The sequence below is a fragment of the Marmota marmota genome, unplaced genomic scaffold (genome assembly GCF_001458135.2).
Source record: "Marmota marmota marmota unplaced genomic scaffold, marMar, whole genome shotgun sequence".
Classification (NCBI taxonomy): Eukaryota; Metazoa; Chordata; class Mammalia; order Rodentia; family Sciuridae; genus Marmota; species Marmota marmota.
In genome coordinates, this window is record NW_026000005.1 from 35,941,580 (window position 1) to 35,956,112 (window position 14,533).

General features: G+C 42.5%; 1 protein-coding gene across 8 annotated transcripts in view; it reads left to right on the forward strand.

Moving 5' to 3' along the window:
• The window catches only part of Ttll4 (tubulin tyrosine ligase like 4), a 45,368-nt gene that overhangs the window by 25,100 nt on the left and 5,735 nt on the right, over positions 1 to 14,533 (forward strand). For 7 of the 8 annotated variants that reach the window (XM_015481397.2, XM_015481394.2, XM_048808566.1 and 4 more), the window contains 16 exons: positions 171 to 280; positions 637 to 700; positions 5,828 to 5,949; positions 6,384 to 6,494; positions 6,832 to 6,908; positions 7,588 to 7,779; positions 7,879 to 7,961; positions 8,187 to 8,315; positions 8,644 to 8,766; positions 9,061 to 9,159; positions 9,829 to 9,963; positions 10,820 to 10,963; positions 12,257 to 12,359; positions 12,987 to 13,197; positions 13,339 to 13,409; positions 14,166 to 14,251. In XM_015481397.2, coding sequence (XP_015336883.1) covers positions 171 to 280; positions 637 to 700; positions 5,828 to 5,949; positions 6,384 to 6,494; positions 6,832 to 6,908; positions 7,588 to 7,779; positions 7,879 to 7,961; positions 8,187 to 8,315; positions 8,644 to 8,766; positions 9,061 to 9,159; positions 9,829 to 9,963; positions 10,820 to 10,963; positions 12,257 to 12,359; positions 12,987 to 13,197; positions 13,339 to 13,409; positions 14,166 to 14,251 — 1,860 coding nt within the window. The remainder of the gene's footprint in view (positions 1 to 170; positions 281 to 636; positions 701 to 5,827; positions 5,950 to 6,383; positions 6,495 to 6,831; positions 6,909 to 7,587; positions 7,780 to 7,878; positions 7,962 to 8,186; positions 8,316 to 8,643; positions 8,767 to 9,060; positions 9,160 to 9,828; positions 9,964 to 10,819; positions 10,964 to 12,256; positions 12,360 to 12,986; positions 13,198 to 13,338; positions 13,410 to 14,165; positions 14,252 to 14,533) is intronic. The other variant, XM_015481398.2, reaches the window with a different exon arrangement.

The following is a 14,533-nucleotide window of genomic DNA, read 5'->3' on the forward strand; positions in this document are numbered from 1 at the left end:
CTCTCAAAAAAAAAAAAAAAAGAAAAGAAAAAAAAAGAAAGTTCAAGGCCAGCCTTAGCACCTTAGTGAGATCCTGTGAAATTAAAAAATAAAAAGCAATAGGAAATGAGACTCTTAACTGTGACATCTTATGGAGTTGGTTGGGCTGGGGGCATGATTCTTTCTTTTAGTTCAGCAGCTAACCTCCAGCCAGACCAGGTTGAGGCTGAAGATACAGAAGAAGAACTAATAGACAGTTTGGAGGACTGCTGCAGCCATGACGGGAATGAAGAGGAGGAGGGTGAGTAGGGAGCCCTTTTCCTCCATGTGGGATTGGTTGCAGCCTCCTAGGAAGGGGGCTAACAATTATGTGCTGTGCTTGACTCATATTATCACCCTCATTAATCATCTGCTTTGGGGGACTTACTGGAGCTTCTGGAGGACTCTGGTCCCTAGTTGTCCTGTCCCATCAGTCTTCTCTCTGCTGCTCTTGAGCACAAGAAAGGCAAAGCAAGGTAGAGGGTAGTGTCATGGCTTCCAAAGCAGGGCTGAATGTATATGTATATTCATGGAATATTCTACGAAGAGCTGTATAGGCTTGGTGGGTGTATGTGGCAGTCTCTTCCAGTTGAAACTTCTCTGCTCTTCTTCCCACAGGAGACTCAGAGTGCTCCTCATTAAGTGGTGTCTCCCGCAGCGAGTCGGTGGCAGTGATCTCTCAGTGAGTGTCAGTTGTGTAGATCATTGGTACATACTCATTTTTTTGTCTTTTCAAGATCATGAAGTGTGTAACCCTACTTGCCTGGCGAACCCTAACTCATTTTCCCCCAATTGTTATGTTTGTTACTTTAGTTTTTGAACAGGGAGCTAGTGGGAGACCAGATGTACACTTGTCAGTTGGGTTTAAAAACAGTACCATGTTTCTGGTTTTGAGGCTCCAAGGAATTGTTCAACTAAAAGACAAATATTTCAAGAAGTGTTTAAGAAATGAATAACCAATTAAATTAAATTTAAAATTCTCTTTCATCTACCTTTGGATGGAGTCTGAGGTTCATTCCTAACTAAGGAACCAAAAAAAGTCAATCTCTTAACAAAAATCCTGGGTGGGAGTTGAGGGAAAGGAAGGAATGCAGGACTATAAAGAAATCTTTATAAAGGAGGGCATTCATTCCGTGGAAGATTTTTAGAACTTGGTAAAGGATCATTTAAACTATCTTCAACATTCTCCACCATAATCTCATATTCCCCAAACCATTTCCAGCCTGGCCTCAGAATGAGGCTTTGTCTTCATTAATTGTTTTTATATTTATATTTATATATATACATATGTGTGTGTGTGTGTGTGTGTATATATATATGTGTGTGTGTGTGTATATATGTGTGTGTGTGTGTGTGTGTATATATATGTATGTGTGTGTGTATATATATATGTATGTGTGTGTGTATATATATATATATGTATGTGTGTGTGTGTATATATATATGTATGTGTGTGTGTATATATATGTATGTATGTGTATATATACACACATATATAAAATATTACATGTACTTATTATATATTTATATATAATTATATATTTATATATTATATATTTATATATTATTTATATATTTATATATATTTATAATACATATACAATCATATATAATCGATACAAACCCCCCCACACACACATATGTATGTGTTTTGGTACGAGGGATTAAACCCTGGGGTGTTTTACCACTGAGGTACATACCCAGCCACCCTGCCTCTTTTATTTTTGAGACAGGGTCTTGGTAAGTTGCTTAGGGCCTTGCTTAGTTGCTGAGGCTGGCCTTGAACTTGCAATTCTCCTGCCTCAGCCTCTCAAGGCTTTGGGATTACAGGTGTGTGCCACCATACCTGGCATATTTTTTGTTAAGTATTAAAAAAGAACCCCCAAATGTACTAAACATAATCTTTTTCTTTTAAAAAATTTCTACTGAAAATACAAATATAGAATATTATTGTATTATTTTTAGTTCAAAATGTTTATTCTAATTTCTAATTAAAATCTAGCCATATATGTCAAGGCTTGTTCAACACGTGGAATATCTGCTCTGCTTGCTTTTCTTTGTGTCAGCTTACCTTAGGGAGACCTGAGAGAAAGCTTTCCACACTGTGGTGAATATGGGCAAGGTTAGGTGTGTCTCCATGATGCTATGGCAGCAGCTGTACCGCCTGTAGAGCCCCAAGACAGCCCAGTGAGGCAGAGCTGTCTGGAAAGTGGGAGAGAGCGAATTGGGACTTTCTCTGAAGGTGGACAGAAGTTCTGTCACAGATACTTGAGTCTGATCTGTGAATTGTTTCTTCTGACTTAACACATCCTCCTCTCAGAAAAGCAGAACTCCTAGTTATAAATCAATTAAGTAACTCCATTCTCCATAAGAGAAGAATATATAGCTTGGAATTGGTTTGGTGTCCTTTTTCATACTTAAGAATGATTTGTGTTTATTTGTAGGCCTGCTTCAGGACAGCTACACAACCCTTTATCTAGACGTCTGATATGTAAAATAAAATTCATGGTCTGGTAATATAGTTCAAAGGGAGAGCACATGCAAGTGTGAGGGAGGACCTGGGTTCAGTCCCCAGCACCATGGGAAAAAAAGAAATAAATTCACATAAGATGTGTGTTAATTATTTAGTTCATTAATTCATTAATTTCTACAAATTTTACACATCTTCCTAGCAATATGAGGCTTTAAACAGGGTTTTCAAGAAAATGAAGATTGATGGATTCCAAACCACTGTGGTGCATGTCTGTAACCACGGTGATTTGGTAGGCTGAAGTAGGATCAGAAATTCAAGACCTGCAGCAATTTAGCAAGACCCTGTCTCAAAATAAAAAATAACTATATTAAAAAAACAAAGAACTAGTGATATAGCTTAATAGTAAAGTGCCCTTGCATTCAATCCCAGTACCAAAAAAGAAAATAAAGATAATTAAAATGAGAAATGCTTTTGGATTGCCAAAAAATCTTAACTTTTTCCTCTTTTATCAGACATTTTTACATTTATTATAGCACATTTGACTATTATTGAAAAAGTGGAAAGATCACTGCCTTTATTTTTCTACACAGTGGTTCCCTGTACCCCTCCACATTAGTTGGTTGTTTGACTCTTTTTTTTTAGTTGCCAGTGGATTTTTCACTTTGTTTATTTATTTGTGGTGCTAAGGATCGAATCCAGGCTCACACATGCCAGGCAAGTGCTCTACCACTGAGCCACAACCCCAGTCCATGGTTGACTTTTTTGAGAAGGGGTCTTGCTGTGTTTCCAGACTGGCCCCAAGTTCCTCGTCTTAACTCATCCTCCCACTTCCCACCAATAGCTTTATTACATTTCCTGCTGTTGCCCCCCCTAACCCTAGAATCATGTAATTTTAGAGATGGCAGTCATCAAGTCCAATGAAAAAATTTAGGACCAGAGAAGTTAGTCTTTCAAGATCATAGGTTGTAGCCTTCCTAGACAAAAAGTCAGGTGTCTTGGGGGTAAGCCAGTACTCTTGAGAGGCAGCTAACAAAGGCTTTCTCCTCTTTGGTTTTAATTAAACTTTTAAAGTTAAGGTAATTGTAGACTCATATGCAGTTGTAAGAAATTAACAGAAAGATCCTTTGTTTACCCAGTTTCTCTCATGTTGTAACTTGTTGCAAAACAACAGCAAGACGTAGCATAATATTATTATTGAAGGAAGTTAACATCGACAGGGGCAAGGTACAGAATATTTCTATCACTGCAAGAATCCCTCCTGATTCCCTTAAGTGACACCTATACTCTCATCCCCTTGCCCTTAACTCACTAGTTTCCATTCCTGTAATTTTGTTATTTTAAGAATGTTACACAAATGGAGTGATATCAGTATCTAACCTTTTGGGATTGGCTTTTCTTCACTTAGCAAGTTCTTTAGAGTTGAATCCAGGTCATTGCATGTATTAGTAGTTCATTTTTTGCTGTTGTTGCTGAGTAGTATTCCATGATATAGATAGATATACCACAGATTTTGTTTTGTTTTTAAACATCCACCTATTGGAAGAAAATTTGGGTTGTTTCCAGCTTTGGGCTATTATTGTGAATAAAGCTGCTGTGAACAATCATGTAGATTTTTTCCTTTTTCTTTTTCTGTAATGTACATATTTTTATGTGAACATAAATAAATACTTGGGAGTTCAGTTTTGGTCATATGATAGTTGCATGTTTAGTTTTTTAGGAAACTGTCAGAACTATTCTAGGGTGACTATCTTTTATATTCCTGTTTTTTTTTTTTTTTCTGTATCTTTACTCATTCCTCTTGATTTTCAACAATCTTAAATTCTGATGCTCAGTCTTTGAAGGAAAATCTTTGGGAAATGAGGAATAGAGTGAATTCATTGGAATTATTTACCTAGGAGTTAGTATTTAATTTGACCCAATAAAATAAAAATCCATTAAAATCTGGAACGTTGAAGTATTTTATGTATAATACTTATTCCTACCATACTGAAAATGATAATAGGTAAAGTGACTTTTTTTTTAATAGTTTTTTCAGTGCTGGGAATCAGAACCAGGAACTTGTGTGATAGGCAAGCACTCTACCACTGAGCTATACTCCCAGCCCAAAAGTGGCTTTTTATAAGATAAAAATCAAATTTTTTAATATTTGTGGATCATATCAGTTCAGTGTAGAGGGGAATGACTGTTCTTTCCATTCTTGTGGTCTGTGCCAGTTGGCTTGTACTGATAGATGGTTGAACTGTTCACTATTTTGACTACCTTTGAGGTAGCTCTGGCTGAGCCATTGCTAGAACAACAGTAAACATCGCCATGGTCTGCTGGCCCCACATCCTGGCTTATGCGTCCATGAGATCTAGAACTGTATGGCTCTGTCATGTGAAAGTCCAGTTTCATAAGCTATCTGTGCCTTCATATGAACCTAATACAAAACAGTTACAAGTATCATTGTTTCTTTTCTTCCTGTTGCTTTTTCCCCTTTTTCTTTTTAAAAATTTCTATATCTCTTCTTTTGGGGGGAAGGGGATTTACTGGATATTGAACCCAGGTGTACTCTGCCACTGAGCCACATCCCCAGCACTTGTTTTATTTTATTTTGAGACAAGGTCTCACTAAGTGGCTTAGAGTCTGCCTAAGTTGCTGAGGCTGGCTTTGAACTTATGATCCTCCTGCCTTGGCCTCCTAAGCCACTGGAATTACAGGTGTGTGCCACCATGCCTGGCTTTATACCTCTTCTTTGATCTTTTATTGTTTTCTTCTTTTGATTATCCATATTGTTCTTTTTTTCTCCTCATCTAGCTCTTTATCTTAGTGTGGCAGTTTTCTATTTGTGTCCCGTCAGACTCATTCCCTCTTTGAGAACTACAAGGACATTCCCAGCCTGTGGCTTGTCACAGGAAGTTTTGGAGATGTATTATCTAATGAAGTGGAAAATCTTGTCTCTAGGTAACTTTTAATGGTGTGGCTGTATGTAGGATAGCTCTAGCATCTTATGGATTCATATTTGCAAAATAATTATTGAACACTTGTCTTTTCAGAATCATTATATCTAGCTAGGTGCAGTGGTACATTCCTATACTCCTAGTGGCTTTGGAGGCTGGGGCAGGAGGATTACAAGTTCAAGGCCAGCCTCAGCAACTTAGCAAGGCCCTAAGTAATTAGCGAGACCCTTTCTCAAAATAAAATATTAAAAGGGCTGGGGAAGTGGCTGAGTGGTAAAGTACCCCTGGGCTAGATCCCCAGTACAGGTGGGGTAGGGGGAGAATCATTCTATCTTAATACTATGACACCTCAGGGCTGTTGCTTTTCCTTACTTGCCACGTTTGTTTTTTATCTTAGGAACTGTGCGGAGCTTCTTACCAAACCTTCCATTCATGAGAAAGTTGTCCGACCAGCCCTTATCTACAGTCTCTTCCCTAATGTGCCTCCTACCATCTATTTTGGCACTCGAGATGAAAGAGGTAAATATGGCCAAGTGACAAAGTCCAGGAGAGCCCCAGGAGGTGGTGATAAAGGTGGGAAGGGGCTTCCGGAATGGCTGTCACAGTGGTTACCACACTGTGCTCGGATCTCACCTGGTTATAGGTCCAGGGTGGGGATATTTTCTTGCCTGTCCTTTAGCTGTTCCTTTTCAGCCTCATATTCTTAGACTTAGCACCTACCCTCTAACCTTGTTTCTTTCCTCTTTCAGTCTCATCCTTTTTTTTGCTTCTCATTCCCACCCAGTCCTTCTTTTTCCCCAAAGTGTGCTCTTTTGAACCTGATTTGGAACAATTCATAGGGACTTGCCTACCCAAGAAAGGATGGACACCAGTGTCTTTTTTATCTTCTCACCAAACAATTCTCCTGCTCTTCTTGCTCCTGCCCCACCTCCCACCCTGTGCCTTTCCCCCAGTGGAGAAACTCCCTTGGGAGCAAAGGAAGCTGCTCCGGTGGAAGATGAGCACAGTGACTCCCAACATTGTCAAGCAGACTATTGGACGGTCACACTTTAAAGTCAGCAAGAGTGAGTCACTCGCCTTACTGTGGGCCTGTCCTCTTTGTCCCACTAGTTGGGCTTTGGGTAGGAGGAGAGCTCTGGATTCCCCTTGGGCACAGCTGGAGACCCTGTCTTGAAGCTGCCAACCTCATAGTGGTGGCATAGCTAAGCCCTCTGTTGTTCAGGGTTGGGAGACAGAACATCATTGTTCTGTCCCTAGCCCCAGAGCCTCATGTAGGACAGTTCCATGGCAACTCTTGGAAACCTAGTCAGGGAGCTGTGCCCAGGCTCAGTGGTTTTTCTGGGGCCTCTGTCTCAGGGACAGAGCTGCCAGCAGGATTGACTCCCCAATTGCCCTCTTCAGGAAATGATGACTGGCTGGGCTGCTGGGGTCACCACATGAAGTCTGCTAGTTTCCGATCCATTCGAGAGCATCAGAAGGTAGGAGTGCTTTCTGAGGAGCTGTTTCCCTGGACTTTGGACTAGGCCAAGAGGAGGGTGGTATTGGGAATAGTGAGAGTGGATGTGGAGAGAGGAGGGTAACTGCAGAGATATGAGGAAGGTTTATAGAGAGGAGTTCAGGAGGGGTACAGGGTGAGACCCTAGCAGACCATACACAACTCCAGTTCTGTTGCAGTGTCTTGGCCAGTTGCCACCTCTCAAAAATACTTTTTCCTCTAATGTATCTTGAGATGTATTGTTTGTTTTCAGGTGATAATGTTTCCCCAATAACCATTGTACATCGCCTCCATTGCTCCAAGCTAAGTATGTCTAAAGAGGACTTCTGGTCTCATGTTGGACCAAATGAGTCCCTTATGTCCAGATTTACTAAAGGCCAGGTGTTTTCCTGTCCTTGTTCCATAGGCTGTTGTGGAAAAAGTTTCAACCACTTTTTATTTGCATTCAAGGTGATATCATGCCTATCTTAATCAAAATTGTGTTTCACATATCTTTTGGTGAGTGCTCAGTGTTGTATATGTAAAAACCATAAAGCAATGACAGTGATATGGAATAGGAGCATGCACTGTTGCTAAGGAAGTTGGAATGGCCTAGTGGGGCTTGTCATCTTTGTGGTCTCACCTTTACCTTTCCTTGCTCTCACTTTTGGTCCCTTCTGTAGCTAAACCACTTCCCAGGTTCTTTCCAGATTGGAAGGAAGGACCGACTGTGGCGGAACCTGTCTCGAATGCAGAGCCGCTTTGGCAAGAAGGAGTTCAGTTTCTTCCCCCAGTCCTTTATCCTGCCCCAGGATTCCAAGCTCCTGCGCAAAGCCTGGGAGAGCAACAGCCGCCAAAAGTGGATTGTGAAGCCAGTGAGTGGGTCACTGTGGGCAACAAGTGGTGGTCTGAGAGTGGGAACAACATAGTTTTGTGCCTGGAGCAAATTTTGTCTCCCTTCTGTTTCTCTCTAGCCAGCATCAGCTCGAGGCATTGGCATCCAGGTCATTCACAAGTGGAGTCAACTACCCAAGCGCAGGCCCCTCCTGGTACAGAGGTGAGCCCACCTGTAGCTCACATTCCTCTCCCCATCTTCCTATCTCCTTGACCTGCAGGTTTCTCTCTTACAATGTTCTTCAGCCTCTTGTCCTCCCTGCCAGAAACTTTCCTTAGTCAACTGTTTTAATGTCTTTATCTTGGGACCTTGAACTGGCTTTTGCCCTAACACAGCTGCCCATCAAGCCCCACTGGCTGAATGTGGAGCTGCCTTTCCTCTACACAGGTATCTACACAAACCCTACCTCATCAGTGGCAGCAAGTTTGATCTGCGGATCTATGTTTATGTCACTTCCTACGATCCTCTACGGATTTACCTCTTTTCAGATGGACTTGTCCGCTTTGCCAGTTGCAAGTATGTTAGAGTGTGAAGTGTTGCCTCACAATTTGGGGGACTTATTTTCCTCAGAGGGAGGAAAACTGGAGGATGCCAAACAGAAAATAACATGATTTAGTGATATTTCTTAGTGGGGGAAGCAGGAGGGAATGGGAAATGAGGTTCTCTACTTCGCTGAATTTGCAGCTGAGGTGGGACAAAGGAGATGATTGCTGACAGTTAAAGTTCTTTGGTCCTTGTTGATCTGAAAAGATCTGTGTACTTGTCCTTCACCTCCTCAGGATTTGGGAATATTTGGTTCACTCTCTGCTCGCTGTCTTACCTCTGCCTTTCTTCTTGTCTCCAGGTATTCCCCTTCCATGAAGAGCCTTGGTAACAAGTTCATGCACCTGACCAACTATAGTGTCAATAAAAAGAATACTGAGTACCAAGCCAATGCAGACGAAACAGCCTGCCAGGGCCACAAATGGTACTGAAGGCAGAGTGTCCCAGTCAAATGTAGTCCTAGAGGGTGTGAGGGTCCTGGGGCTTGGTAGGTCCAGGGGCCTGGTGGTAGGGGAGTATTATAGCAACTGAAGATTACATAAGCACTTGTAAATTCAGAGTTGATCTGTTTGTTGTCAAGTTCATCTCTTAATTCTGAATGTCAAAGGAAGAGATGAAGAAAAATACCATTAGGTCTTTTATTCCCTGTTTTTTCTCATTTCATTGTCATTTATTTCTTGAATATAACACTAAATACTCCCATTTCCTCCCCATGCAGGGCACTGAAGGCTTTGTGGAACTATCTGAGCCAGAAGGGAGTTAATAGCGATGCCATCTGGGAAAAGATAAAGGACGTCATTGTCAAAACCATCATCTCGTGAGTTATATTGCCACTCTGTGGAGCCTGCTGCTGGGGAGCTCCCCTGATTTCTTTTTGGCCTTATGCTGCTATCCTCTGGGCTTTGACCATGCTGTGGTTCTGTTCTGAGGACAGGGAATGGTAAGGATTAGATAGAGTTAAATTTTGCTCATTTGCTGAACTGTGTACCCCAGGAGCTGACCCCGATCACACAAATCTCTTGAGCCACTTTTCCTGGGTGGCTTCTGTCTGCCTAACTCTGGGCCACTCCATTGGCAGGACAGCTCTGGGTGTGGACCTTTGGGAGGAGCTGGACTGAATACTTGACTTTCTTTTGGGTGGAGGGTGCTTTTTATTCCTTTTTTTAAATTTTAATTTGTTATATATGACAACAGGATGCATTACAATTTATATTACACAATTTTTCATATCTCTGTTTATACACAAAGTAGGGTCACATCCTTCATGTCTTCATACATGTACTTAGGATAATGATGACCATCACATTCCATTGTTTTTCCTACCTTTATGCTCCCTCCCTACCCCTCCCTCCCCTTTTCCCCTTTGCCCTATCTAGAGTTCATTTAATCCCCACCCCGCAGCATATTATGGATCAGCATCCTTAAATCAGAGAAATCATTTGGCATTTGGCTTTTGGACTGAATACTTCTTTATTCCTGTGTCCAGATCAGAGCCCTATGTGACCAACCTGCTCAAGCTATATGTGCGACATCCTTACAGCTGCCACGAACTCTTCGGTTTTGACATCATGTTAGATGAGAACCTCAAGCCCTGGGTCCTGGAAGTTAATATTTCCCCAAGGTAGAGTGTATTTTCAATATACCCACAATAGAATTGATCCCGTATCCTAAGAATTCTTTTGTCACTCTAGTCTTGTCAGTTTTGGGAAGATAGTTCATAGTTCCTTCCCTAGAATTTGTGTTTAACCTTCATGGTTTGTGTTTGCTCGTTCACTTACTCTTTGCCATTATCTCAAGGTTCTTCAAGAATGTAGAGGGTTTTTAAAAGTTGTTCTTTTCATCAGAGATATGATAAATTGTGGTATAAAGGTGAATTCAGAATTGTAGGGCTGGGGATGTAGCTCAAGCGGTAGCGCACTCGCCTGGCATGTGTGCCGCCCAGGTTCGATCCTCAGCACCACATACAAACAAAGATGTTGTGTCCGCCGAAAACTAAAAAATAAATATTAAAAAAAAATCTCTCTCTCTCTCCCTCCTCTCTCTCTCCTCTCTCTCTCTCTCAAAAAAAAAAAAAAAAGAAAAAAAAAAGAATTGTAATGCAAAAAAATAATAAGAGCACATGTATAATGGCATAGTTTTGCATGAACATACTTTACATACAGAATTACGAAAAATGGTGTTGTAAATGGATAATTATGATTGTAATGCATTCCACTATTGTCATGTATGTAAGAAATTAAAAAAAAAAAGTTGCTCTTTTCAAGTTAATCCCTACTATTTGTTTTCCTCTAGCAAACTAAGGTCATGGGCAGGTTTAACAGCTGGGTAAATTATTCACTGTCTTGGTACAAGAGACTTTTGTGATGATGCTTGAGCTTTGTCCCAGGAAAGCCAAATGGGGCTAGCCCTGACTTGGACATAGAATCAGAAACTATTTGAAGTGCTGCTTTGACCACAGTGTACATCTTTTCCCAAAGCCTCCACTCCAACTCTCAGCTGGACATCAACATCAAAGGCCAGATGATCCGAGACCTTCTGAATCTGGCGGGTTTTGTTCTGCCCAATGCAGAGGATATTTCCAACTCCAGCAGCCCCAGCGGCTCCAGTGGCTCCAGCACCAGGTCAGCCTCCTTATTTCCCTGAGGCTTAGCTGGCTGCATGAATAGCTCATTGTGATTCTGGGAAGGAATAGATTCTGGATCCTTTCTTTTGCTTTTGCTTTGTATCCCTTGCGGCTCAGTCTGCCCCTCCTATCCATCTGCACATCCCTGCCATTAGTATCCCTAAAAGTAAGTTTGGTTATTTTGCTCTCCTGCTCAGGAATCTCCACACGGCCTGGGAACCAAGTTAACTCCTTATCTGGACATTCGAGGCCCCTGCCTCCTTTTCCTGGGTGCATTTCTCTCTACTCCTCTTCCTGGCTCCTGTGCTCTGACAGACAAGATCACTCACAGAAGCTCAAGGTTGGGAGGATCCCTGAGGACCAGTTAGACCAATCTCGTTCTCTGAAAAGTTCATTGCTTCTTGCTGTTCCCCTTGATGTCTTTCCTCCGCTCATGGGGTATCTTCCTTCTGAAATCTCCTTAGCCAGACCCCCACCCACCAGAGCCTCGCTGCAGACAACATCTTCATGAAGCCAGCTTAGTGTGGGCTTAGTGAGGGTATACCTCAAAGCACTGGGCTACTCTTATGTTTATTAAATGCCTCTGCTGTGTAAGGAAACATCTTTAACGTTCTCACAGCCCTAAAGGTTACTATCAGTATCACAGTTTACAGAAGAAGAAACTGAAGATCCCTAGGATTAAGCAACCCATCCAGGGTCATTCAGCTAGACAGTTGTAGCGAATAGAAATAAAATCCTGATTTGCCTGGTTAGAAAATTTGCTTTCTCTACTCTATACCTTGTTGACTTATCCTTGGCTCTGTCCTGTGGTTATTTGTCATTTAACTTGTTCCAGTTGCCATACTGTAAGCTCCTTGGAGGCAGGACTGCTTTTCAGTCATCATCATCTTTCTCAACGGTGATCATAGTAACATGGATGATGAAACAGGGCAGGGGGGTTTAGTTATTTGCCCAGGATCATACAGCCAGTAGGTGTGTGGTAAGTTTTCACTAAATTAAACTAAGCCAAAGTGTACAGCAATCAGGCTTACTCCTTTTTTATTTATTTTCTTAAATTCAGGAGAGGATATCTTGTGCTATTTCAGTTCTTCCATGGTACATGGTTCTGGATGACTTTCAGACAGGCTGCCTGAGTGGATTGCATTTTAGTGTGATCCACTCAAGTGACAAACATCTTTCAACGTCTTTGTCTTCTCCTAGGAAGTGTGTCTTCCTGGGCTGGACCTCTCTGAATTCCTCAGGAGGGATGCTGCTGACTCTTCCTTTGCTTTCTGTCTATCCCCTGTCTTAGCCTGCCCAGCTCTCCCAGGGACAAATGTCGAATGGCACCAGAGCATTTTACAGCACAGAAGATGAAGAAAGCCTATTATTTGACCCAGAAAATTCCTGACCAGGTAGGAGATTGGTTTTCCCCTGTCTCAGCCGAAAGCTCCTTTGACCAAACATTTGGGAAACCAGCTATCCTTCTCTCTAAAGCAAGGGTTCTTAACCGAGGTCTGGGATCCTGTGACGTGTAGAGGTATGTTGGCACATTGCTTATTCTGGGGGAGAGCTGATAGTCTCTGCCACATTTTTAAGAGCCAGTGCTCTTGGCTCACTTGTCAGAGCTGTAGACCTTCACTCACATGGTTTCTTTCCCTGGGGAGTACAGCAAGAGCCTGGGAGGCTTGGTCTTCTCAAAGCAGATATGGGAGCCAGATGACAGAGTAGCAGGCACAATGCTGGTGCCAGGTCCTGGTTATTGGACCCTGACTGCAACTCCATCTAACAAACCAATTAATCTCGGAGCCCCAGCAGCTCCTCCAATCCCAGTCAAGAGCATTTTCCTCCATTAGCTAAATTGAGTGGTCTTAGAAACCAATGAGGTACGGAGCTGGCTCACCAGGCAAAGCTAGTGGTCCTTTGAGGGTTCTGGAACACCTGGACCCCAGACTGTGTTTCTTGTCTCCAGCTTCTTGATTCTCTGCCTCTGGCTCACACTATCTGCCACACCCTCTTCTTCCCTGTTCCTTGGACCATAGGACTTCTATGCATCCGTGCTGGATGTCCTGACACCAGATGATGTTCGGATTCTAGTTGAGATGGAGGATGAGTTTTCTCGTCGTGGTCAATTTGAACGAATTTTTCCTTCTCGGATCTCTTCTCGCTATCTCCGCTTTTTTGAGCAGCCACGATATTTCAACATTCTCACCACCCAGTGGGAGCAGAAGTACCATGGCAACAAGCTCAAAGGTGATGTGCCCTTCCTGCCCACAGGAGGCTACATTTAGTGAGAGATTAGATCTTATTAACCCAAGAAATGGACTTCTCTGGAAAAAATGGGCCAATTGGTTCCTCCCTACTAAGTTCCAAACCCCATTCATCTTGCCCTAGGAGTAGATCTGCTTCGGAGTTGGTGCTACAAAGGGTTCCACACAGGAGTCATCTCTGATTCTGTTCCACTGGTGAGTTATGCCAGGGCGGGAAAACAGCTCTTTTTCAGGGCCCACCCTCTTCTGCATTAAAAGTACTGCATGGGCTGGGTGTGGTGGCACATGCCTGAAAGCTCAGAAACTTGAGAGGCTGGCAGAAGGAGTTCAACTTTGAGACCAGCCTCAGCAACTTAGTGAGGCCATGTCTTTTTTTTTTTTTTTTTTTAAGAGAGAGTGAGAGAGATAGAGGTAGAGAGAGAGAATATTTTTTTTAATATTTATTTTTTAGTATTTGGCGGACACAACATCTTTGTTTGTATGTGGTGCTGAGGATCGAACCTGGGCCGCATGCATGCCAGGCGAGCATGCTACCGCTTGAGCCACATCCCCAGCCCCAAGGCCATGTCTTAAGATAAAAAATAAAAAGGGCTGGGATGTTGCTCAGTGTGTGAGCGCCTGTTTACTTCCTGATACCATCAAAAAAGAAAGTATAGCATAGGTTGGGCTATATGTACCCTACCCCTAGGCCCTGCTTCTGTATCTCATGACCCTTACCTTTGAAAAAAAAAATGATTGGCTTTAGGATTGTCTGGACTCCTTTCTTTCAAGGATCAAAAAAGTGCTCTGCAGGCCTCAAACTTTTTTCTCACTAAATAGAGAGCCAAAACTTTTACCCCATGGGCTCAGGGTCAGGGAATGGGAGAGCTGCAGAAAGAGTCTTTGGCCCCCGACACTCCTGCCTGACCTCTGCCTGACACCCTTTTTGCCTGTTGCTTCCTTTGTTCTTAGTGGTCTCTGCCGACATCACTTGTGACTGCCCCAAAGGGTGATGGAGTGCTCAGTGCCTTCTACAGACCAGAGCCTGGCAAGCTGGGGTGAGTGTGGCTTCAGCAAAGGAAGGGCTAACAGAGTTTGGGGAGCTTTCTTTCTTCCTCTTTTCCTAGACTGAGCATTCTCTATCTGGGGATTGATAGGAATGTCGTATATGTAGCCACAATATCCTGTTCCCGGTGGCTCTTAGGATGCCCAGCAAAAGTGAGCTGGAGCACAAAATTAAAGTACTTGGCTCTGCTCCACTCACTCACATTCACACTTGCACTTGAGCTCTCAAGCCTTCAAGTAAATAAAATATATTTTATGGTTATTAATATATCCAT